The following is a 23,501-nucleotide window of genomic DNA, read 5'->3' as shown; positions in this document are numbered from 1 at the left end:
TTTTCATAACCATTTGTCCCCATAACGGGTGGCACTGGTGGGAATACTGGGAAACTGGAGTGTCTAAGGAGATTGCTTGTGAGACTTGCGGTTAGCCAGTGGGGTGAGACCCAAGGCCTCCTAGTCTGGCTGGTTTGGTTTGCCTTAGAGGTGGAAAAAACCCCAGCCTTGGGCTGTAACTGCCCTATTTGAGCAATTTGTCCTGAGTTGGCACTCTCAGTTGGGTTCCGCCAGAACCGCATTGTCACATGGGGTCAGCCAGGTCCCTTATCTTCTGCAAGGAGGGATCTTTCTGCAACTCGGCCTGGAACTCAGCAGCTGGGACAGGGATGGCCACCTGCTCTCTCTCGCTGGCTGGGTCTGAAGCCGCAGCCTCCCTGAGCCATGAACTTTGCAACTACTGTATGTAATTGATTCCATTTAACCAATTCTAACTCTCATCTCTATCTTTTTCCTTTTATGCATAAACCTTTAGATTTTAGATTCTAAAGGATTGGCAACAGCGTGATTTGTGGGTAAGATCTGATTTGTATATTGACCTGGGTCTGGGGCTTGGTCCTTTGGGATCGGGAGAACCTTTTTTCTTTTACTGGGGTATTGGTTTTCATAACCATTTGTCCCCATAACGAGTGGCACTGGTGGTGATACTGGGAAACTGGAGTGTCTAAGGGAATTGCTTGTGTGACTTCTGATTAGCCAGTGGGGTGAGACCAAAGTTTTCTCTGTTTGTTGGCTGGTTTGGTTTGCCTTGATGTGCGCGCACACACACACACGCACACACACACACACACACACGCCTCCACCACAGCCTAGAACCTCACCACACTCCCCCCCACGCAGGCTGCTTTCCCCACACACTCGCTGTCGCTGTCACTTCACGCCCTTCAGAAGGTCCGAGCTGAACACTCAAGACATAAAGACGCCCCCAGGAAGTCGTGGGGCCCCTTGGAGGCTCTCGGTGTCCCAGGGTTTGGATCCTGCCCCCAGCCCGTCCGGCCGCCCGTCTGTGCAGAACTCACCCACACAGCTCACACGGCTCGTGTCCCACTCCACGTGCCCAGCCGTCTCCGTACACTGCATCCAAGCCGGGCGCCCCTCGTACTGCTCCGGGCGACAGGTCACCTGAACCCACTCGCCAACGGCAAACTCTGTCTGTGTGGAGGCAGCAGAGACCGACGGGGGCCAGTTTCCTGCCCTCGTACAAATCCCTGGAGGGAAAGAAATGTCCAGTCTCTGCAAATCCTGTTCTGGCGAAAGGTGCCGCTGGCCGCCCCCGGGTGATCCTGGGGCAGAGATGAGCCAAAGGGAGTGCGGGAGAAACCAGCACAGCAAAGGGCTGGGGAAAGGCGAGGAACACGGACACGCTGGTGACAGGGAGACTCTGGGCTGGTCCTGCCGTTCCTTATTGGCCCCTGGGCCCAGGGCCTGTGGGGGTGGGGAGTTGGGGTCTGGCTCAGGGCCCCTGTAATTCCAGCAGGGTTTAGGCCCCCATATGAGAGGCTAAGAGGCCAAAACAAACCAGAGAGCTTCCGGGGTGAGAATCCACCTGGCTCCGGAGATACCAAAGTGTCACGGAGTCTGGCTGCCGGCCCGGCCCCTGTGCCCGCGGTGACTCGGGGGGTCCCACACTTACCCCGGCAGGTGGCTGTCTCATTCCAGACAGGCTGGTTCCCATTTCTGACACATTCGATCACAGAGGGTGACGGCCGATACCCCTCAGAGCAGTTCAGCGTCACCGATTCACCCAGGGAGTAGAAAGGCCCCTTGGGGGCAAACTGCAATCTGGGGTCCCAGGTTTTGGGTATTTTACATTTTCCTGTGGGTAAAGGAGAGCAGAGTATTGGGGGTCACTGGAACCAGGCAGACTCCACTGAGTATTATGGGCTGAGTCTGAACCATGCTGGGCACCCACAAGAGCAGGGGGCAGGGGGGCTGCAAGGATCAGTCCCTCTCAGGATCAGGCCCCACGTGCTCAGGTACATTTACTCCGTTCACACGCTCAGGGCCGCCGTGGGGAGGGCGAGTGCAGACCAGTCAGCCCCACTGGGCCGTGGGGAGAACGGTGTTCCTGGTTTCTGCTGCTCCTGCACGGGGAGCAGGGTCAGGGGCCGGGATCAGATCCATGTGTCTGCCCCCCCCCCCCCCCGGGGACACCGTGGGTGGGAAGCTGCTCACTGCAGCAGGACTCTCCCCACGGCTTCTCAGCAGCCTGGCTGGAGCCCTCCCTGGCCAGACGGCGCCCGGCCAGCCCCAGGGCCGGCTCCCCACACTCACTGACACACGTGTGTGCTCCCAAATCCCACTCGAAGCGTCCCGACTCCGTCTCTCTGCACGTCACATTGAACGAGTTCTGCTGGAACTGCTGACGACAGGTCACCCGACCCTCGGCCCCGACGCCGAAATCCGTCTGTGCAGGGTCAAAATCCACCTGCCTCAGCCAGTCATTGCACATCCCTGCGAAAGGAAACGGAGAGCGGCCGTGGGGGCGCGTCTGCCCTGCGGTCTGACAGCCCCTGGCTCTGGGGAGCCGGCCCCAGGGTCGCACAGGTGCTGGGGCCGGCCCGGCATGAACAGCCCTGTGACCACGGGGAAGGCTCGGGGAGCGAGTCTGGGGCAGGGAGGGGACCGCGTGTCTGGGAGGCCCGTGCCTGGCTGCTCTCAGAAGCGGTGCTGGAAGAAGCACCCTGAGAAATACTGGATCAGTTCCCAGGCCTCAGAGCTTCGCTCCTCGCGAGCTGCCCAGCAGTGCCCGGCTGAGACTCCTGCCAGGCCGCGGCCACAGCCGCCAGCAGCCGCCTCAGGGCCTGGTGGGGAGCCGTGTGCACTGGGGGGGAGCCTGTGTTTGTGGGGAGGGCCCACGGTGACAGCCCTGTGAGGGGTTTTGTAGATAAATCTCTGATAATTTTCATATGACTTTACATTGTGCCTCTTCATATAACCTTGTGGTGGGTCTACCCACGTGTGACATCTGTTTTCATGGGACTTTGTATCAAAGCCTCCTTTAGAAACTTTGCATTGCCCTTGGTATAATATTATAGCCCCTAAGGATAGAATAAGATAGAAGAAAAATTTCTTTTTGCTAGCAGTAGAACAAGAGCTCTCCCCCCCCCCACTCTTAATCAATTGCCCTGTTGAATGAATGAGGTGTGGATGAGCAAGGCATGGAAGGCAGCACCTCCAGACAGCCTCAACTGTTGGAGAGGGGCTGGGAGCCAGACCCAAGGACAATAAAACGTGTCAAGTGGGCTCATTAAAGACAAGCAGACATACCAACGGCCTCCGGGGTTAGAAGCAAGCACCTTCTTTTGGAAACACCCTCTTTGCAGCATTGGGACAACACTCAAAAGAAAGCAGCACAAAGGACCAATGGACACAGACACAGAGTTTGAATCTGGTATAGATTTGCATAAGAGGAAAGCTGCTATAAAAGTGAGGTGTCTTGCAGAGGACCCCGGGTCTCGTCTTGTCAACATGGGAGCATCGATCCGGATTGGCAGAAGCCCGGCTCCACCCCCTCCCCCATCTAACTCACCTGGCCAGTGAAGTTAAGGGGAGCAACTAATTGGTAACAACAAGACGGAATGGGTTTGTGTGTGTGTGTGTGTGTGAGTGTAAGTGTAATATATTATATGCATGTAAGCAGAGTCAGGATGAGCTCTACCCTGACATCTGGTGGTGAATTATGGCGAGTGTGGAAAAGAACTCCAGGGGCTGATCTTGTTTGCATAGGCACACCCACTCGCCTGGCATGAAACCACAGCAACTGAAATTGGTTACTTTGGCTGGTGTGGGATCCCCAGTTTCTCTGTTATTGGGGCAGGAAGAATAAAGTTTTGTTACCCTGATTCTGTGAATCAAGGCCAGTGGAACTGTTGTATGACAGAAGGACTGAGTGAGTCATTCACCATTACCTAAGTAGCATTTGCTTGTCAAGGGGCATGGGTTACAAAACCCAGTGAATTGAGAGAGGATGGGGACAGGTATTTGTACTTGATGGTATGGCCCCTCCCTGAGGGGGTTGAAATACCAATTGCACTACCTCCTCTCTCCACTGTTGAATGTCAGAGCTAACTTTGATTCCCTTAGGAGTCTAGTTACAGACTGCTGAGCTGAGTTCGCTTTGGGCCAATAGTGCACCAGCACTGGGGCTCCCCTACTACTAGCTGAAATCACAAAAGAGCTAAAGCTATTTAAGAGCTGAGATCACTGAGGCTGTGTTAACTAGGGGGGGAGCCTGAAGCTATATTGCTAAGCTAACTTAGCTTAGCGGGGGTGAGTGGAGCGGAGCGGCTGGAGGAGCAGCTAGCAGAGCAGAGCCTTGTGGGAGCGGCCCAAGGGACGGCTGGAGCGGAGCGGAGTGGCTCACAGGTCGGTGAGCGGAGCAGAGCGGTGTGGCTCACAGGTCGCGGAGCAGAGTGGCGTGGCGCGGCGTGGCTCACAGGTCGGTGAGCGGAGCAGAGTGGCGTGGCGCGGCGTGGCTCACAGGTTGGTGAGCGGAGCGGCGCGGCGCGGCTCACAGGTCGGTGAGCGGAGCGGAGCGGCTCACAGGTCGGTGAGCGGAGCGGAGCAGCTGCCAGAGCAGTTCGTGGGACAGCAGGAGTGGGACTGCGGATGGAGTGGAGCAGTTCGTGGTGAAGGCTGCGGTGGAACCCCACGGAGAAGCAGCCGGTTGGCCTCGGATCACGTAAGGTGCCCCTTAACACCCTGCTCACCCCCCCCCCTTTTTGAACTCTGGGGCTGCACTGATCATGGGCAGAGACTTTGGGGGGTTGTCGGACTTTTGGGACTTTTGTGATTCTTGGGTTGCTGGACCCAAGAGACTTTGGGATTGGTGGACTTTTGGGACTTTGGTGATTCTTGGGTCGCTGGTTTCAAGAACCAACGGGAGAGGACACGGCCCAATTTGCTGGGGTGGGTCTTCGCTCATGGTTTGGTCTAAGAACTCTAGTTGTGGTGTTTTTCCAATTTAATGCTGATGTTGTTTACCTCATGTTATTAAACATTTTCTGTTACACTCAGACTCCGTGCTTGCGAGAGGGGAAGTATTGCCTCTTAGAGGTGCCCAGGGGGTGGTATGTAATTGTCCCAGGTCACTGGGTGGGGGCTCGAGCCGGTTTTGCATTGTGTTATTGAAACGGAACCCCTAGATACAGAACCCGGCCCTTGTTGCTGCCAACTTAGATGGGCAGAAGGGTTACATTTTGGGGGGCTCGTCCGGGATCCCCTGGGTCAGTACCCCTCGCAAGCACCTGTTGAGTGTTCCCCTGCATTGGGAAACAATTGTGGTTATATTTTGAGGAAATTACTGTTTGTATAATGGCTAATATGTCGGGTTTGTTGGGCCCCGGCCCTGCAGCCTCTAGCTCAGGGGCCACAGCCTCAGCCAATGATTGGGCAAAAGCACTGGGGCAAATATTGGAAAAGGTTGTGTTGTCCCATGCTAGGTCAAACTCTTGTCATGAGTTAAGGTTATTTGCTGGGGCAGAGGAGTTCGAACCTTGGTTGGAGCATACCACTGAAATGCTGCAGAAGTGGGCCGTACCTGATGCAGAAAAGCGAAGATGTCTGATAGAGAGCCTTAGTGGCCCAGCATTAGATGTGATTCGCACCCTGAAGCTCATTGACCCTGGGGTCAGTGTGAAGGACTGCCTAGAGGCCCTTGATCATACCTTTGGGAGTGTAGAGGGCCCTGAAGACAGTTACTGTAAGTTCCTTAATTCCCGACAGCAAATTGGCGAGAAGATTTCAGCCTATATACAGAGGCTGGAAAGACTGCTTCAGAGAGCTGTCATGAGGGGTGCAGTGACTGCTGAACAGATGGATCGGACCAGACTGGCTCAAATTGTAAGAGGAGCTCAATATCAGAACTCGATTCTACTCCATCTCCGGCTAAGAGAACGACGGGAACATCCCCCAAGTTATTCCCAGCTGATAAAGGAGGTCAGAGAAGAGGAAGAAAGGCAGGCTGCCAGCGAGTTTTGGGAAGCCCAAACATTGGAGCCAGCCGGCACAACACCACTGCAAATGGCCAGTGTACTGATGGTGAGCACCACAGAGGAACTTGCCCAACAAGTGCAGGTCCTGACAGAACGGATAGCTGAACTGCAAAGCACCATTGACCGAGCTAAGACTTCCGGGAATAAGGAGCCTCTGACCGTGGCGATGGAGAAGTCAGCATTTAGAGCCACCATCCCATCTGGGCGAAGAGGGAAAGGACAATTCTTCTGCTACCGATGTGGTCAGGATGGACACAGTGCTGCCAAGTGCCATAATGAAGAAAACCCCTCCTTAGTGTATGGAAAGCGGAGGATCAGTTGGGAGAGATCCGGTAGCTGCCAGAGAGTCCAGGGACGGGGACCACCCAGGCCTGCAGGATTTGAAGATTCCCCCAGAAAAGACTGTCCAGCTGGGATCCCCGCAGGACTGATAGGGCCTCGAGCAGAGGTCATGGTGAAGATTGAAGGGGAGGAGTGTAAAGCCGTGCTTGACACTGGATCTCAAGTGACTATTATATTTCAGTCATTCTACCAACAAATGCTTAGGCACCTGCCTATACAGCCACTGACTGGCGTTGGTCTGTGTGGCCTCAGCATGGATGAATACCCCTACCAAGGGTATGTCATAGTGCACCTGGAATTCCCAGAGGAGGTTGCTGGGGTAAGAGAAGAGGTGGACACAGCTGCATTAATATGCCCTGACCCTAAAGGGACCTCTGATGTGTCTGTGCTGATAGGGACCAACTCCAGTCTCTTCAAGGTGCTCGCGGATTACTGCAGACGACGGGCTGGGGACCAGTACCTGAATACCCTGATGATCCATACGCTTTGTGCTGAAGCCTATAGGAAGATTGAGGGTGCTAAAAAGGAGACATCTGAGCTACCGATTGGGGCGCTGAAGTACATGGGCACAACCCCGTTAGTAGTGCCTGCAAGGACGGAGCAAGAAGTGCTTGTCATGAGTACTCGGCTGAAAGGCAGTAAAGGGGCATTAGCAATGGTAGAGCAGCCAGTTGAAGGAGAGCTCCCGGAAGGAGTGCTGGTCCCCAGTGGAGTCATAACCCTACCTGCTGAAGCCCAGGAAAAGGTGACTATACTGATTGCTAATGAAACAAGTCAAGATGTTGTTGTGAAGCAAGGACAAAAGATAGCGGATCTCTTTGAGCCTGAATCAATTGTAAAACCCCAGTGTGAGACTCAAGTTCCGACAATAGACCCTGCAAAGTTTGACTTTGGAGATTCACCGTTGTCCGAGGAGTGGAAAGATCGCCTGAGGAGGAAACTTTGTGAAAGATCCAAGGTGTTCTCATTGCATGAGTGGGATGTGGGATGTGCAAAAGGAGTAGAGCACAACATCAGACTACATGACTCTCGACCTTTCAGGGAGAGATCTAGGAGGATTGCCCTCTCCGAGATGGAAGATGTGCGACAACATCTTCAGGAGCTGGCTGCGAATGGCATCATTACAGAGTCCCGCAGCCCATATGCCTCACCCATTGTGGTGGTCCGTAAAAAGAATGGGAAAATCCGGATGTGTATTGACTACCGCACCCTAAACCCCATGGCAGAAGTATTTAGGCCCATTCCTGACACCCCTGAGCCACTGGTGGGACCCCCATGTGTTGACACACCCAGGTTATTGGACAGTGGACACATACAGGTGGAGGATGTCCTGGGCACCTTGGACCCTCCACTGTTAGAACTAGAAATGCAGGGGCCTATGCCAGTAGCCGAGGGACCCTCAAAGGAAACCTCTCCATCCATCGTTCAAGAGGCTGTCCCGCCCACCATGGCAACAGAGATTCTCAATAGACGAGACAGGGTAATAAGACCAGTAAAACGGTTGACTTATGATGCACCTGGGGTAACTAGTGAGGAACCAATATGTTTAGCACACAGGCTTGTGGAAGCTAAAGTGGGCTATCTGAGGCCCTTTGGAGGGAACCAGTGAGTTGTTATAATAGGGAGTGTGATTTGTCGGGACGACAAATTTTCGGCTGGGGGGAGGATGTAAGCAGAGTCAGGATGAGCTCTACCCTGACATCTGGTGGTGAATTATGGCGAGTGTGGAAAAGAACTCCAGGGGCTGATCTTGTTTGCATAGGCACACCCACTCGCCTGGCATGAAACCACAGCAACTCAAAGTGGTTACTTTGGCTGGTGTGGGATCCCCAGTTTCTCTGTTATTGGGGCAGGAAGAATAAAGTTTTGTTACCCTGATTCTGTGAATCAAGGCCAGTGGAACTGTTGTATGACAGAAGGACTAAGTGAGTCATTCACCATTACCTAAGTAGCATTTGCTTGTCAAGGGGCATGGGTTACAAAACCCAGTGAATTGAGAGAGGATGGGGACAGGTATTTGTACCTGATGGTATGGCCCCTCCCTGAGGGGGTTGAAATACCAATTGCACTACCTTCTCTCTCCACTGTTGAATGTCAGAGCTAACTTTGATTCCCTTAGGAGTCTAGTTACAGACTGCTGAGCTGAGTTCACTTTGGGCCAATAGTGCACCAGCACTGGGGCTCCCCTACTACTAGCTGAAATCACAAAAGAGCTAAAGCTATTTAAGAGCTGAGATCACTGAGGCTGTGTTAACTAGTGGGGGAGCCTGAAGCTATATTGCTAAGCTAACTTAGCTTAGCGGGGGTGAGTGGAGCGGAGCGGCTGGAGGAGCAGCTAGCAGAGCAGAGCCTTGTGGGAGCGGCCCAAGGGACGGCTGGAGCGGAGTGGCTCACAGGTCGGTGAGCGGAGCAGAGCGGCGTGGCTCACAGGTCGGTGAGCGGAGCAGAGCGGCGTGGCTCACAGGTTGGTGAGCGGAGCGGCGCGGCGCGGCTCACAGGTCGGTGAGCGGAGCGGAGCGGCTCACAGGTCGGTGAGCGGAGCGGAGCAGCTGCCAGAGCAGTTCGTGGGACAGCAGGAGTGGGACTGCGGATGGAGTGGAGCAGTTCGTGGTGAAGGCTGCGGTGGAACCCCACGGAGAAGCAGCCGGTTGGCCTCGGATCACGTAAGGTGCCCCTTAACACCCTGCTCACCCCCCCCCCTTTTTGAACTCTGGGGCTGCACTGATCATGGGCAGAGACTTTGGGGGGTTGTCGGACTTTTGGGACTTTTGTGATTCTTGGGTTGCTGGACCCAAGAGACTTTGGGATTGGTGGACTTTTGGGACTTTGGTGATTCTTGGGTCGCTGGTTTCAAGAACCAACGGGAGAGGACACGGCCCAATTTGCTGGGGTGGGTCTTCGCTCATGGTTTGGTCTAAGAACTCTAGTTGTGGTGTTTTTCCAATTTAATGCTGATGTTGTTTACCTCATGTTATTAAACATTTTCTGTTACACTCAGACTCCGTGCTTGCGAGAGGGGAAGTATTGCCTCTTAGAGGTGCCCAGGGGGTGGTATGTAATTGTCCCAGGTCACTGGGTGGGGGCTCGAGCCGGTTTTGCATTGTGTTATTGAAACGGAACCCCTAGATACAGAACCCGGCCCTTGTTGCTGCCAACTTAGATGGGCAGAAGGGTTACATGCATATAATACAGTGTTAATGAATACATGTATTACTAATAAATGTGGCGTTTTGCCTTATTCCCCCTGAAAAGATCCTGTGCAGTACTTCAAGTACAACAGTTTCTCGGCAGACTGAGGGAGTGGGGTCCCCCTTTCTCTGCCCATTGTCACGGCCTCCCAGAACTCCCACCCCCAGGTCTCCCACCCCCGGCATCACGTCACTGGCTCCAATGGCTGGTTATCACTGGCCCGGTTTCCCTGGCCATTTCCTGCCCGTTACTGGCTGCAGCCCCATGCCTGGGCTGGCTGGGGAGGTTTGGCCCCATGCCCGGGGAGTGGGCGCGGGGGTTGTATCAGTCTCCGCACACTCACTGAGACACTTGATTCCACTGATATCCCAGACTGCCCTGCGGTCCTTCAGCTCTGTGCAGTTTGCAGGGAACAGGCCGGATTCGGGCTCCGCAGTGCACGTCACCAGCACCGTGTCATTCACCCAAAACGCCGTCGGCTCGGAGGGAAACGTCACGTTCGTGGTCCAGGATCCCTCCTTCCTGCACATGTCTGTGACGGGGGGAATGAGAGGCTGAGGCCTGGCTGGAGACGGAGCCTGGTCACCACCTTAGCACCACCACGGCCTGCCCGGAGCCTGAGGAACCGTCTCGGGAAGGGCCCAAGCAGCAGCACCTGCTCCCAGTGCCCCCAGGGGTGCAGATGGGGCAGGTTAGGGGTACTGGTCAGGTCAGAGAAGGGCCCCAGCACCCAGAGGTGACAGACCCCAGGGGGGGCGTCCTCAGCAGTTCCCTGTGGGAGCTCTGGGGGCAGGTTGTTTCCTGGCCCCAGATTGGTCCTGAACAGGGCTGGATTCCTCCCTCTCACTGACCCGCCCAGCTCCAGCAGGGAGAGGCGCTGCACCCGCAGGTCCCTGCCCCACAAGCTGCCACCCAGACAGGGAGGGGAGAGGATGAAATCCACCCAAGCCAGGTGAGTGCATGGAGCAGACAGCAGCATCCAGTTCAGTGGGACTTTGTTCCTATCAAGGGCCCCCCTCCGTTAGCTGCCAGGGGCAAACCCAGAGCACCCCCATTGCCTTCTCGAGGCTGCAGGGGGTAAATCAGAGCCTCTCTATCTGCATCTCTGGCCCAGAGCCCCACCCGGACGTGTGTATGCAGGGGGGTCTCCGTGCACAGAGCTCCCTGCCCTGCACAGGAGAGGAGGGACCCTCCCCACCCCGCACCCTGCAGAAGGGTCCCTGGGAGGAGGGGTGGGATCTGGGTGGGCAGGGAGCAGAGAGTGGCTGGGTCTGCCCTGGGTGGGGACAGTCCAGGGTCAGGGTGGGTGCACAGCGCCCCCCACCAGCCCTGCAGAGTGTATCACTAGCTGGGAGCTGCCGTGCCCAAGGGAGGTCCGAGTCGTGTGGGTCCTTGGAGCTGTGCTGCCAGGCAGGAGAAGGGAGCCCCAGGGCTGGCACAGGGCCTCCCCATGTATGGTGCCGGGCTGCAGCTCCTCTGCTGATCCCAGGTTTATTTATCCAAACTCTGCCTCCAAGGGAATGATTCAGACGAGCTCCCCCGGCCCTCTCCCCAGGCTGTACCTGACCCAATCCGTCTGCCCTGATGAGCCCCAGATCTCACACAAAGCAAGGAGCTCTGTGGGGTGGTGCGTGCCAGCCAGGGCATCCTTGCCTTCAGGACATAGAGGGATGGGAGGAGTGTCCCCAGTGCCAGGCCTGAGGAGGGTACAGTGCAGGGTACAGTTACTCCTGAACCCGGCACGGCCTGTCCCTGAGGTACAGGGGGTGACACTGTTTCCCATATTTTTCATAGCAATATTAGGATATGATTGTGTCATAATCATAAGATAAGACACGTGAGGTATCATTGGAAAGGTGATGATTTACTGAATAGGATTATCCTATTTGTGTGCATGTATCATTTCTGTATCTACAGTTAGGAATATGGACTATATATCTGTACCACAAAAGTATTTGCACCTGGGGAACGCTCACCAGACAGAATGCAATCAGTCTGGCTGCCTAGCTGGGGACAAGTCAATAGACCATTAGGGAGAACAATAGGTCTTTGAAGATGTATCAGGGGGTAGCTGTGTTAGTCTGTATCTACAAAAACAACAAGGAGTCTGGTGGCACCTTAAAGACTAACAGATTTTTACCCACGAAAGCTTATGCCCAAATAAATCTGTTAGTCTTTAAGGTGCCACCAGACTCCTTGTTGTTTTTGTAGATACAGACTAACACAGCTACCCCGTGATACTTGACACCATGCAAGGCACTAAATTTAGCCGTATGGAGTGGAAATCCATCAACCTCAACAAAAAACTTGCACAGATACAGACACACATCATCTTCCTCTCCAAATGCAAGCAGATGGACAGCATACCAAATGGCCTGAAGGTAAAAAATCCATTGCAATCAACATACTACACTGACTACAGTGAGAGACTGTGCCACACACTCTCAAAGAAATTGAGGAACCACCTGATCAGCATCCTATACAGCAGACAGGAGAAGATCAAGAATGAGCTCTCAGAACTGGAGACTCTCATACAATACCAACCTTCCACACAAACTTCCACATGGCTGGACTTTACAAGAATGAGACAAGCCATTTACAATGCACACTTCACTTCTCTACAGAGGAAAAAGGACAGTAAGCTATCTAAACTAATACCTGCCACTGGGGGCTATAACAATGGTACCCTCAACTCCTCTAACAACATTGTCAATCTTTCCAACCACACACTTAGCCCAGCAGAAGAGTCTGTCCTATCTTGGGGACTCTCTTTCTGTCCCACCATCCCCACGAACACGATACAGTTCTGCGGTGATCTGGAAGCCTACTTTCCTCGTCTCCGACTCAAGGAATATTTTCAACGCACCACTGAACAGTGCACTGACCCACAGGAACCCTCCTACCAACACTACAAGAAGAAGAACTCTGCGTGGACTCCTCCTGACGGTCGAAATGACAGACTGGACCTCTACATAAAGTGTTTCCGCAGACGTGCACAGGCTGAAATTGTGGACAAACAACATCACTTGTCCCATAACCTCAGCCGTACAGAACGCAATGCCATCCACAGCCTCAGAAACAACTCTGACATTATCATCAAAGGGGCTGACAAAGGAGGTGCTGTAGTCATAATGAACAGGTCAGATTATGAACAGGAGGCTGCCAGGCAACTCTCCAAGACCACATTCTACAGGCCACTGTCCTCTGATCCCACTGAGGAATACCAAAAGAAACTACACCATCTGCTCAAGAAACTCCCAGCTACAGTACGGGAACAAATCTACATGGACACACCCCCAGAACCCCGACCAGGGGTATTCTATCTGCTACCCAAGATCCATAAACCCGGAAACCCTGGACGCCCCATCATCTCAGGCATTGGCACTCTGACAGCAGGATTATCTGGCTATTTGGACTCTCTCCTCAGACCCTATGCTACAAGCACTCCCAGCTATCTTCGAGACACCACTGACTTCCTGAGGAAACTACAATGCATTGATGTTCTTCCTGAAAACACCATCCTGGCCACCATGGATGTAGAAGCACTTTACACCAATATTCCACATGAGGATGGACTACAAGCTGTCAGAAACAGTATCCCTGATGAGGCCACAGCAAGCCTGGTGGCTGAGCTTTGTGACTTTGTCCTCACCCACAACCACTTCAGATTTGGGGACAACTTATACCTTCAAGTCAGCGGCACTGCTATGGGTACCCGCATGGCTCCACAGTATGCCAACATTTTTATGGCTGACTTAGAACAACGCTTCCTCAGCTCTCGTCCCCTAGTGCCCCTCCTCTACTTGCGCTACATTGATGACATCTTCATCATATGTGTCACGGAGTATTGGGGGACTCAGGGCCCTGCACCCCCGGCTTCCTGCGATTCACCATGACTCTCAGCCAGCCAGTAAAGCAGAAGGTTTATTTGGATGACAGGAATACAGTCCAAGACAGGTCTTGCAGGCACAGACAACAGGGCCCCCCTCAGTTAGGTCCAGCTTGGGGTCCCAGGGCATCCCAGCCCACCCCCCTTTGGGGGGTCAGAGCCATCTCTGCCTCCCAGCCATCTCTCCAGCCCGCTTCCAGCACTCTGCCTTCAGCGACCCCTCCCACAGCCTTTGTTCAGTTTCCCGGGCCAAGGTGTCACCTGGCCTCCAACCCCTTCCTGGGTTCTCATGTTACACGCTCAGGTATTCGCCCTCAGGCAGACTCAGACTCCCATCCCCCAATGCAGGCTATCCTAGCCACACTCCCCTGTCAGCATTCACACACCACAGTAAGAACAGGCCCAGTTCGTCACAATATGGACCCATGGAAAAGAAGCCCTTGAGGAATTTCACTATGATTTCAATAAGTTCCATCCCACCATCAACCTCAGCCTAGATCAATCCACACAAGCGGTCCATTTCCTGGACACTACTGTGCTAATAAGCGATGGTTACATAAACACCACCCTATACCGGAAACCTACTGACCACTATATTTACCTACACGCCTCCAGCTTCCATCCAGGACACACCACACGATCCATTGTCTACAGCCAAGCTCTAAGATATAACCGCATTTGCTCCAATCCTCAGGTAGAGACAAGCACCTACAAGATCTCTATCAAGCATTCTTAAAACTACAATACCCACCTGCTGAAGTGAAAAAAAGATTGACAGAGCCAGACGAGTACCCAGAAGTCACCTCCTACAAGACAGGCCCAACTAAGGAAATAACAGAACACCACTAGCTGTCACCTTCAGCCCCCAACTAAAACCTCTCCAGCGCATCATCAGAGATCTACAACCTATCCTGAAAGATGATCCTTTACTCTCACAGATCTTGGGAGACAGACCTGTCCTCGCTTACAGACAACCCCCCAACCTAAAGCAAATACTCACCAGCAACCACACATCACTGAACAAAACCACTAACCCAGGAACCTATCCTTGTAACAAAGCCCGATGCCAACTCTGTCCACATATCTATTCAAGTGACATCATCATAGGACCTAATCACATCAGCCATACCATCAGGGGCTCGTTCACCTGCACATCTACCAATGTGATATATGCCATTATGTGCCAGCAATGCCCCTCTGCCATGTACATTGGCCAAACCGGACAGTCTCTACGCAAAAGAATTAATGGACACAAATCTGACATCAGGAATCATAATACTCAAAAACCAGTGGGAGAACACTTTAACCTGTCTGGCCATTCAATGACAGACCTGCGGGTGGCTATATTACAACAGAAAAACTTCAAAAACAGACTCCAAGGAGAGACTGCTGAGCTAGAATTGATATGCAAACTAGACACAATCAACGAAGGATTGAATAAGGACTGGGAATGGCTGAGCCATTACAAACATTGACTCTATCTCCCCTTGTAAGTATTCTCACACTTCTTATCAAACTGTCTGTACTGGGCTAGCTTGATTATCACTTCAAAAGTTTTTTTCTCTTACTTAATTGGCCTCTCAGAGTTGGTAAGACAACTCCCACCTGTTCATGCTCTCTGTATGTGTGTATATATATCTCCTCAATATTTATTCCACTCTGTATGCATCCGAAGAAGTGGGCTGTAGTCCACGAAAGCTTATGCTCTAATAAATTTGTTAGTCTCTAAGGTGCCACAAGTACTCTTGATAAATTGGAGGATTGGTCTGAAATCAGCAGATGAAATTCAATAAAAACAAGTGCAAAGTACTACACTTAGGAATGAAAAATCAAATGCATAACTACAAAATGGGGAATAACTAGGTAGGCAATAGAACTGCTGGAAAGGCTCTGGGGATTACAGTGAATCACAAAGTGAATGTGTCGACAATATGATGCAGCTACAAAAGAGACTAATATCATCCGAGGTTGTTATGACATATGTTGCAACCTTGTGCAGTATCTCTGGGGATACACACTGTCTTAAGCTTATGAATGGTTTATGTATCACTGTGGGCCAGGGACTGTATGCAACTTGGGGCAGTGGAGGAGAGTGAGGGGGAATGAGACCACAGCTCCTCCAGGAACTAAAAGCAGTGGATGGTGATTTAAGGTGAATCACTCAGGTTGTAAAGACCTCCAGGAGGTACCATGCCTGGGGACGCTTGCATAAACCGGTTCAAACTAGGTTTTCCAGAGACCAACGGACTAAGAAAGGATGTTTGGCACAAAAAGTCTGCATTTAAACTGACTCAGGGCCTTCTTTTGATTCAGCAAGCAGACAAGTCCTTCTGCCCAAAGAGACAACCCTTCCAGAAGGGCTGGAAGGACTTTGGCTTACTAGGGCCCCCATCAGATTGAGCGGTGACATCTGATAAGCTTTTTGAGTGTGTCATAAACATACAGTTAAGGGTTAATTCCTCTTTTACCTGTAAAGGGTAAAGAAGCTCACATAACCTAGCTGACACCTGATCAACAGGACCAATAAGGAGACGAGATACTTTCAAATCTGGGAGGGAGGAAAGTCTTTGTCTGTCTGTTGTTGTGTGTGCTTTTGCCAGAGAAGATCAAGGAGGCAAGCCATCTAACTCCATTAAAAATTCAAAAGCTTTGGATTTTTTTAAGCAGAATTTTTTTATTGTTTCTTTAAACAATCAAACACAGCAAGCAGCAAATATTTGGCCACACACTTCTGAAACCCCAAACCATGTTCAGGTTTTGGCAGACTTATTTCAGCTTTTCAATTAAAAAAAACACACAACAAATTTGGAAGGAAAGCAGACATTGTCCGTGATTTTTTCTGCTTTTTAAAAACCCCTAGTTTTCGATCCAAAAAAAGTTTTGATGGAAAATATTTGTCCAACCGTTTTAATGAGCTTTAGTGCCTTTTAGCAGTAGCTGATGCTGAGAACCAGTGATACCTTGTAAAGGAGACTTGAAAAGAAACTTTCTCAAAACTGGGTTTGTGCTGAGATGCGGAAGGTTTTTAAATGTTTATTTTTCCCAGGGCTGCGGGGGAGGGGGGAAGGGAGGGCAAGTGGGGCGATTTTCCCCGGGCCCCACAGGGGTCCCCACAAGAATACAGTATTCTATAGTATTGCAACTTTTTTTTATGGAAGGGGCCCCCAAAATTGCTTTGCCCCAGGCCCCTGAATCCTCTGGGCGGCCCTGGATTTTCATGAGCTTGCGCTGTGCAGGTCTCTGGGCCGCGCCAGACAATACAGTTTGGGGTTTGCATCCCAGAGGGGGTGAGCACTTGCGTGCTGGGCAATTCCTTAGCTGAACCCTTCCCAGGCAGAGCTGATTTCAGTGTCTGTGTCTGTCTGCAGCTGGAGGAGGCTTGAGCGCCTGGCTCAGCAGGACAGTGTGAGGGTGTGACGAAGTGGGACTGTTCTTAATGTTTCCTCTGAATACTGTGTGGGTGCCTCAGTTTCCCCTATGCATTTCTTAAGTCTCTAGGTGGTGGGATAAAGGCCAGTGTGAATAAATCACCAACACACTGTCTCCTTGGTAAGGGGGAGGGATAGCTCAGTGGTTTGAGCATTGGCCTGCTAAACCCAGGGTTGTGAGTTCAATCCTTGAGGGGGCCACTTAGGCATCTGGGGCAAAATCAGTACTTGGTCCTGCTAGTGAAAGCAGGGGGCTGGAATCAATGACCTTTTAAGGTCCGTTCCAGGAGATGAGATATCTCCATTAATTAAATGGCCAGGGCCCTTCCCCCCTGCAAGGGGATAGCTAAAGGTGAACAAAGAGATCAGGTGACCTCCTGGCCCAGGAAAGAGACAAAGGCCAGAAGAGGGGCTGGCTGGGAACTAGGAGTTAGAGCAGACGGGGGTGTCTGGCTCGCTGGGCCCCAGAATGGAACCAGCTGAGGGATCCCCTTCGCTGGACCTACAAGCTCTGTTTTAGACCATGTTCCTGTCATCTAATAAACCTCTGTTTTACTGGCTGGCTGAGAGTCACGTCTGACTGCGAAGTGGGGGGTGCAGGACCCTCTGGCTTCCCCAGGACCCCACCTGGGCGGACTCGCTGTGGGAAGTGCACGGAGGGGCATATGCTGAATGCTCCAAGGTCAGACCCAGGAGGTGAAGCCGTGGGAGCTTCTTGCCCTGAAGACCGTCTGCTCCAAGGGAGAGGAGGCTCCCCAAAGTCCTGACTGGCTTTGTGGGGAGCAGTTCCAGAGCATCGCCCGGGGACTCCGTGACAAAGGGAGTCCAGGCTGGTGGAACAGGTGGGATCAGTGGTACCGCAGTATATCGGGTGGCACACCGGGGAGGGGTGTGGGGTGGATCTTCGTTGTAGCTGTTGCAGTCACTGTGCCCAGGATATCGGTGTGACGGGTTGGATCACAGAAACCCCCTTGGGAACTGCCACCCGATGTGCAAAGACTACCCCTGCTTCTGTTTTCCCTGCCAGCTCAGGACTCCAGCACCCTGTCTTGCTGAGCCAGACACTCCTGTTTGGCTCCAGACACAGATCCAGGGTCAGAATCTCCTGTCCCAAAGCTGCAAGTTTACCTGAAAACAGCTCCCAGAAGTGTGCTTGTCTTTAGCACTCAGCTGCCCAACTCCCAATGGGGTCTAAACCCAGATAAATCCGTTTTACCCTGCATAAAGTTTATGCAGGGCAAGCTCATAAATTGTTCGCCCTCTATAACACTGATAGAGAGATATGCACAGTTGTTTGCTCCCCCAGGTATTAATATATACTCTGAGTAAATTACTAAATAGAAAGTGATTTTATTAAATACAGACAGTAGGATTTAAGTGGTTCAAAGTAGTAACAGACAGAACAAAGTAAGTCACAAGCAAAATAAAATAAAATGCGCAAATCTATGCCTAATCAAACTAAATACAGATAATCTCACCCTCAGAGATGTTTCAGTAAGTTTTTCTCAGACTGGACACCTTCCAGGCCTGGGCACAATTCTTTCCCCTGGTACAGCTCTTGTTGCAGCTCAGGTGGTAGCTAGGGGATTCTTCATGATGGCTCTTCTCTCCTCTCTGTTCTCTTCCCCCCTTAATATATCTTTTGCATAAGGCGGGAACTCTTTGTCTCTCTGGGTTTCCACCCCCCCTCACTGGAAAAGCACCAGGTTAAAGATGGATTCCAGTTCAGGTGACATGATCACATGTCACTGCAAGACTTCATTACTCACTTGCCAGCACACACATATACAGGAAGACTCACAGGTAAAACACACCCATCTGCAGACAATGGGAGTCATCAAGATTCCAAACCATCATTAATGGTCCACACTTTACACAATTACAATAGGCCCTCAGAGTTACATTTTATATTTCTAGTTTTAGATACAAGAGTGGTACATTTATACAAATCAGATGATCACACTCAGTAGATTATAAGCTTTGTAATGATACCTTACAAGAGACCTTTTGCATGAGGCATATCCCAGTTACTTACATTCACTTATTACCATATTTTCTCTAAAACTATCTCAGTTACATTATATTGACTTATTATCAAGTTTTTTATAAAACCATATAGACTGCACAACGTCACAATCAGCAGCACCAGACCCCGGCGCTCTCTGTTATGCCAGGAATCACATTTGGCATTTCCCCATTTGCCAGGGCAGGACCCCACAGGTCCCATGTTTCAGTTTCTCAAACCATCCCACAGCATCCCAATGTCTCCGTCCTTCCCTGAGTGCGGCTGTGGCCCTCCCAGGGCGACCTGGACTGGGGTTGAGGGCACAAGACACCCTGACAGGGATCACAGGATGCGAGCAGCAGGATTTGTTACATCTCTTCTGTCCTTCCCCAGCAGGATAACAGGAGACTTGGCCACACCCTGTGGCCCTGCCCAGACCCACTGGCCAAGCCAGTTCCTGCCAGCACCCCCCTGCTGGCATCGCCAACCAACCTTCACTAATCCAGCCCCATCAGCATTCTCATGGGCAGCCACCTGTTCCCAGGCCTCCCTCGCTTCTGCTAATCAGCTTTACTTCCCTCCCCGCAACTCCACAGGGCACCAGGAGCTGTTTGCTTCCCCCAGACCATTCCCAGCGCCGGTACCACCCGGGTGGGTTCTGGCTGGTGGGTTCTGCAGCTTCTCAGACTGTCTCAGTAACTGCTGCCCAACACATGGCTCAAAACCCAGAGACCTGCAAGTGCCCCAGCGGGGAGAGGAGGGAGCTTCCAGACCCATGATCCAAACCAAGGTGCAAATCAGGGCTGGACAGGACAAGCAGGTAACACATCAAATGCACACTGGGTAAGTTTGTTAAAGGTGAATAGCGCCAGCTCACAAGTTCACAACCACAACCCCTGGGCTACACAGAGAGACGTCAGACACCTCTATCCATCTCCTGGTCACTCACCCAGCCCCTGAGTCTCTTACCTGCACCCCATCCCAGGCAAAGCAAGTTCTCAGCCGCAGTCACCCGGGGACTCCCAGAAACCTTAGCTCTGCATCCCCGGGGATGGCTCTGTGATCGGTTGGATCACAGAAACCCCCTTGGGAGCTGCCACCTAATGTACCAAGACTACCCCTGCTCCTGTTTTCCCTGTCAGCTCAGGATTCCAGCACCCTGTCTTGCTAAGCCAGACACTCCCGTCTGCTCCAACAAAGACCCAGGGTCTGAATTACTTGCCCCAAAGTTGCAGACTTGACTGAAAGCAGCTCACAGAAGTGTTCCTGTCTTTAACACTCAGGTGCCCAACTCCCAATGGGGTCTAAAACCCAAATAAATCCGTTTTACCCTGTATAAAGCTTATGCAGGGTAAACTCATAAATTGTTCGCCCTCTATAACACTGATAGAGAGATATGCACAGTTGTTTGCTCCCCCAGGTATTAATACATACTCTGAGTAAATTAATAAGTAAAAAGTGATTTTCTTAAATGCAGAAAGTAGGATTTAAGTGGTTCCAAGTAGTACCAGACAGAACAAAGTAAGTCACCAAGCAAAATAAAATAAAATGCGCAAATCTATGTCTAATCAAACTGAATACAGATAATCTCACCCTCAGAGACGCTTCAGTAAGTTTTTTTCTCAGACTGGACACCTTCCAGGCCTGGGCACAATTCTTTCCCCTGGTACAGCTCTTGTTCCAGCTCAGATGGTAGCTAGGGGATTCTTCATGATGGCTCTTCTCTCCCTCCCTTTGTTCTCTTCCACCCCTTTATATATCTTTTGCATAAGGTGGGAACCCTTTGTCCCTCTGGGTTTCCATCCCCCTCCCCCCCACTGGAAAAGCACCAGGTTAAAGATGGATTCCAGTTCAGGTGACATGATCACATGTCACTGCAAGACTTCATTACCCACTTGCCAGCACACACATATACAGGAAGACTTGCAAGTAAAACAGAGCCATCTACAGACAATTGTCGTAGTTAATAGGAGTCATCAAGATTCCAAACCACCATTAATGGCCCACACTTTGCATAAGTACAATAGGCCCTCAGAGTTATATGTTATATTTTGAGTTTTAGATACAAGAGTGATACATTTATACAAATAGGATGATCACACTCAGTAGATTATAAGCTTTGTAATGATACCTTACAAGAGACCTTTTGCATGAAGCATATCCCAGTTACATTATATTCACTTATCATCATATTTTTTTAAAACCATATAGACTGCACCGTCACAGGCTCACTCTTCCTGAGATTGGGGGGCTGAGTAGGGTTTACAGCCCTTTGCACCTATTGCTGTGAGGCAGGTTCTGTGAACTGCAGGCTGGTGCTGTCAGCAGGGGGCGCTGTGCACCATGGGGCGGTTGGAACCATTGATTGTTAGACAAGCGCAAGGAGCAGGGACCCTGTGGTTTTTCTTGCTGCTGCCGGACACCTCTGCTTGGGCCTGCCCAGGCTGGCGTGAGCCACGCTCCCTGCCCGGGTTCATGCCTGCAGTCGCTCTGCCCTGCTGAGGGGAGGATGAAAAGCTGCACCTCGGCAGAAGGGGAGGGTCCCCGCCATGAACAGAGATGGGTATCGCAGCAGGTCATTTACCAGCAGGACACCGACTCCGAGCTAGGCGTGGAAGGATGCGGGTTTTAATAGATACGTGTCAGTAGATGTTGATTTCACCGCACTCACACTGGCGGAAGAGCTATTTCCATCCATGGGGCTAGGCAAAGGAAGTAAAATGCTGCTGGAGAACTCACTAAAGTTTGACTGAAGGATATTTACTCTCTACGTCGACAGTTTGTTTTTAATGGTTATAAAGCTTTAACATTGTCCGACCCTCCTTCCGCACGTCCCACAACTGTGAACATTTAAATCAATTTGAAAAAATGCTCAGAAATAAGCATTGCTGTTATCCACGGAAATTATACAAAAATACAAGTTCTGCTGAGGCTACTCGGAGCTCAGGCTCCCCCGGCAGAGAGGGGGGGTTACTGGTGCTCTGTGCAGAAAGCTGCCAGCCCCACAGTACAGCGCCTGTGCCAACGTGCCTCTGCCATGGAAACGAATCCCTGCTGCATGGTCCCATCGCTCATACCCGGTACCCCCCCCTCCAGTGGGCACTGAGAACGCAATGAACTCGTTACAGGAATGAGCCCACGGTGCTGGGGGCTCCACGGGAGTCTGCATGGCTCAGAGGGAGCAGGGAGCGCAGGGGGGCTGGCTGGACTCCTGCTCCTGGTACCAGAGTTATTCGCGGAAGAGAAACAGAACCCCACAGGTTCCTCCCGCCCCCCACGTGTGGGACTCACACCTGCCCCCCAGGGAACTGGTGATACTATTTGTAGGGTAGTGTGAAGGCCACTTCCCCGGGCTTCTTCTCCCCAGTCCAGAGCCAGACGCTGACCTGTCTGCTGGTGCCAGGGTTTTTGCCACACTAGGCGGCAGCGCTCCTCCTGTGAGCATTCGGCGGCGGGGGGTCCTTCCGCTCCGCGTCTTCGGGGCACTTTGGCGGCAGGTCCCGGAGCGAGTGAAGGACCCGCCGCTGAATTTCCGCCTAAGACCTGGAGCGGAAGGACCCCCCGCCGCTCCAGGTCTAGTGAAAGCGCCAACCCTGCAGGGGAGGGACCTGCTTCCCGGAGAGGCGCATGGCTGCAGCTCTCACTTGGGCCCCCCGAGGGGAACACGGTTTCCTGCCCCGGTGTCACCCCCAGCTGCCTTTCACCCCAGCTCTCTGAGGGGCGCTTGGTGCTGAGCCCCGCAGGCTCTGGCACGGACGCAGAGGGCAGCCCCCTCCCGGGGCAACTGCAGCAAGACTGACAGGGCAAAGCCCGGCAGCCACCTGCAGACAGGGGAGCAGCAAAGCCTGAGGCGGCTCCTACCTGATGTCTTGGGGCTGCTGGGCCTGGCCGGTGTTGCTCTCTGGGCAGACAGCAGGGGCGGCAGGGCCAGGAGAAGGGCCAGAGCCGATACCTGCGGGGCCATGTTCCAGACAGTCCCAGGGCAGAGCTCAGCCCCACGCGCTCTGCCTCTCAGCTCAGCTCCTGTGTGAGCTCAGCGCGACAGAGACCAGCAAAGAAAGGAAACAGCCAAACACACAGAAATTGCATGTGGTGCAAGAGCTTCCTCCTTGGAGACAGAAACTCCTGTCAGAGCTGCTCTTGTTCCTCTCCGGGTGTGCTGGGGCACCGCGTGCCTCCAGACCTGTCCTGTAACCTCGCTGCTCTGGGAGCTGTCAGACTTCTGAGGGGAACACACAATCTGCTGCTTCTCCTCATCACTGGGCCAGGACTCCTGGGTCCCTTTGGCCCATGCCCAGTTCGCGGGGCCGGGCGGGCGGGGGGCAGTCAGGGGACGTGAGCACAGCCAGCCCTCCGCACTAACCCCATTGTGCTGCATACGAAGGGGTCTCTTGAGACACGGTGTAAAAGGTTTTAAAATCATGTTCTGAAAAGGTACAAAGATGCCTTATACCTATTTCTTACTGTAAATTTTTCAGCAGCTGAGCGATGGTTCTTCAGAAGACTTGGAGGTTCTGGACACTGACAGCTCCGAAGGGCCGAGTGGATTGGGCCTTATCTGTTTTTGCCCAGACCCAAAACCAGATGCTCAACAGAATGCCTCCTGGTAGAAGAATTGGTAGGGGAAGTAGAAGTGGGTGGCAACCTGGGCA

The 23,501-nt window shown here is 52.3% G+C and overlaps 1 protein-coding gene across 1 annotated transcript in view; it reads right to left on the bottom strand.

Moving 5' to 3' along the window:
• Positions 1–22,897, bottom strand: part of LOC122173047 (uncharacterized) — an 84,056-nt gene extending 61,159 nt beyond the window's left edge. The window contains exons 1-5 of the mRNA XM_065598599.1: positions 22,711–22,897; positions 9,871–10,059; positions 2,275–2,454; positions 1,634–1,816; positions 1,020–1,208 (exon numbers count right to left, since the gene is read on the bottom strand). Coding sequence (XP_065454671.1) covers positions 1,020–1,208; positions 1,634–1,816; positions 2,275–2,454; positions 9,871–10,059; positions 22,711–22,813 — 844 coding nt within the window. The 5' untranslated portion in view covers positions 22,814–22,897. The remainder of the gene's footprint in view (positions 1–1,019; positions 1,209–1,633; positions 1,817–2,274; positions 2,455–9,870; positions 10,060–22,710) is intronic.
• Between the last annotated feature and the right edge of the window lie 604 nt (positions 22,898–23,501).

Source organism: Chrysemys picta, chromosome 6 (assembly GCF_011386835.1).
Source record: "Chrysemys picta bellii isolate R12L10 chromosome 6, ASM1138683v2, whole genome shotgun sequence".
Classification (NCBI taxonomy): Eukaryota; Metazoa; Chordata; order Testudines; family Emydidae; genus Chrysemys; species Chrysemys picta.
The sequence above is the reverse complement of the archived record's forward strand: the minus strand, read 5'-3'. Positions and strand labels throughout refer to the sequence as shown.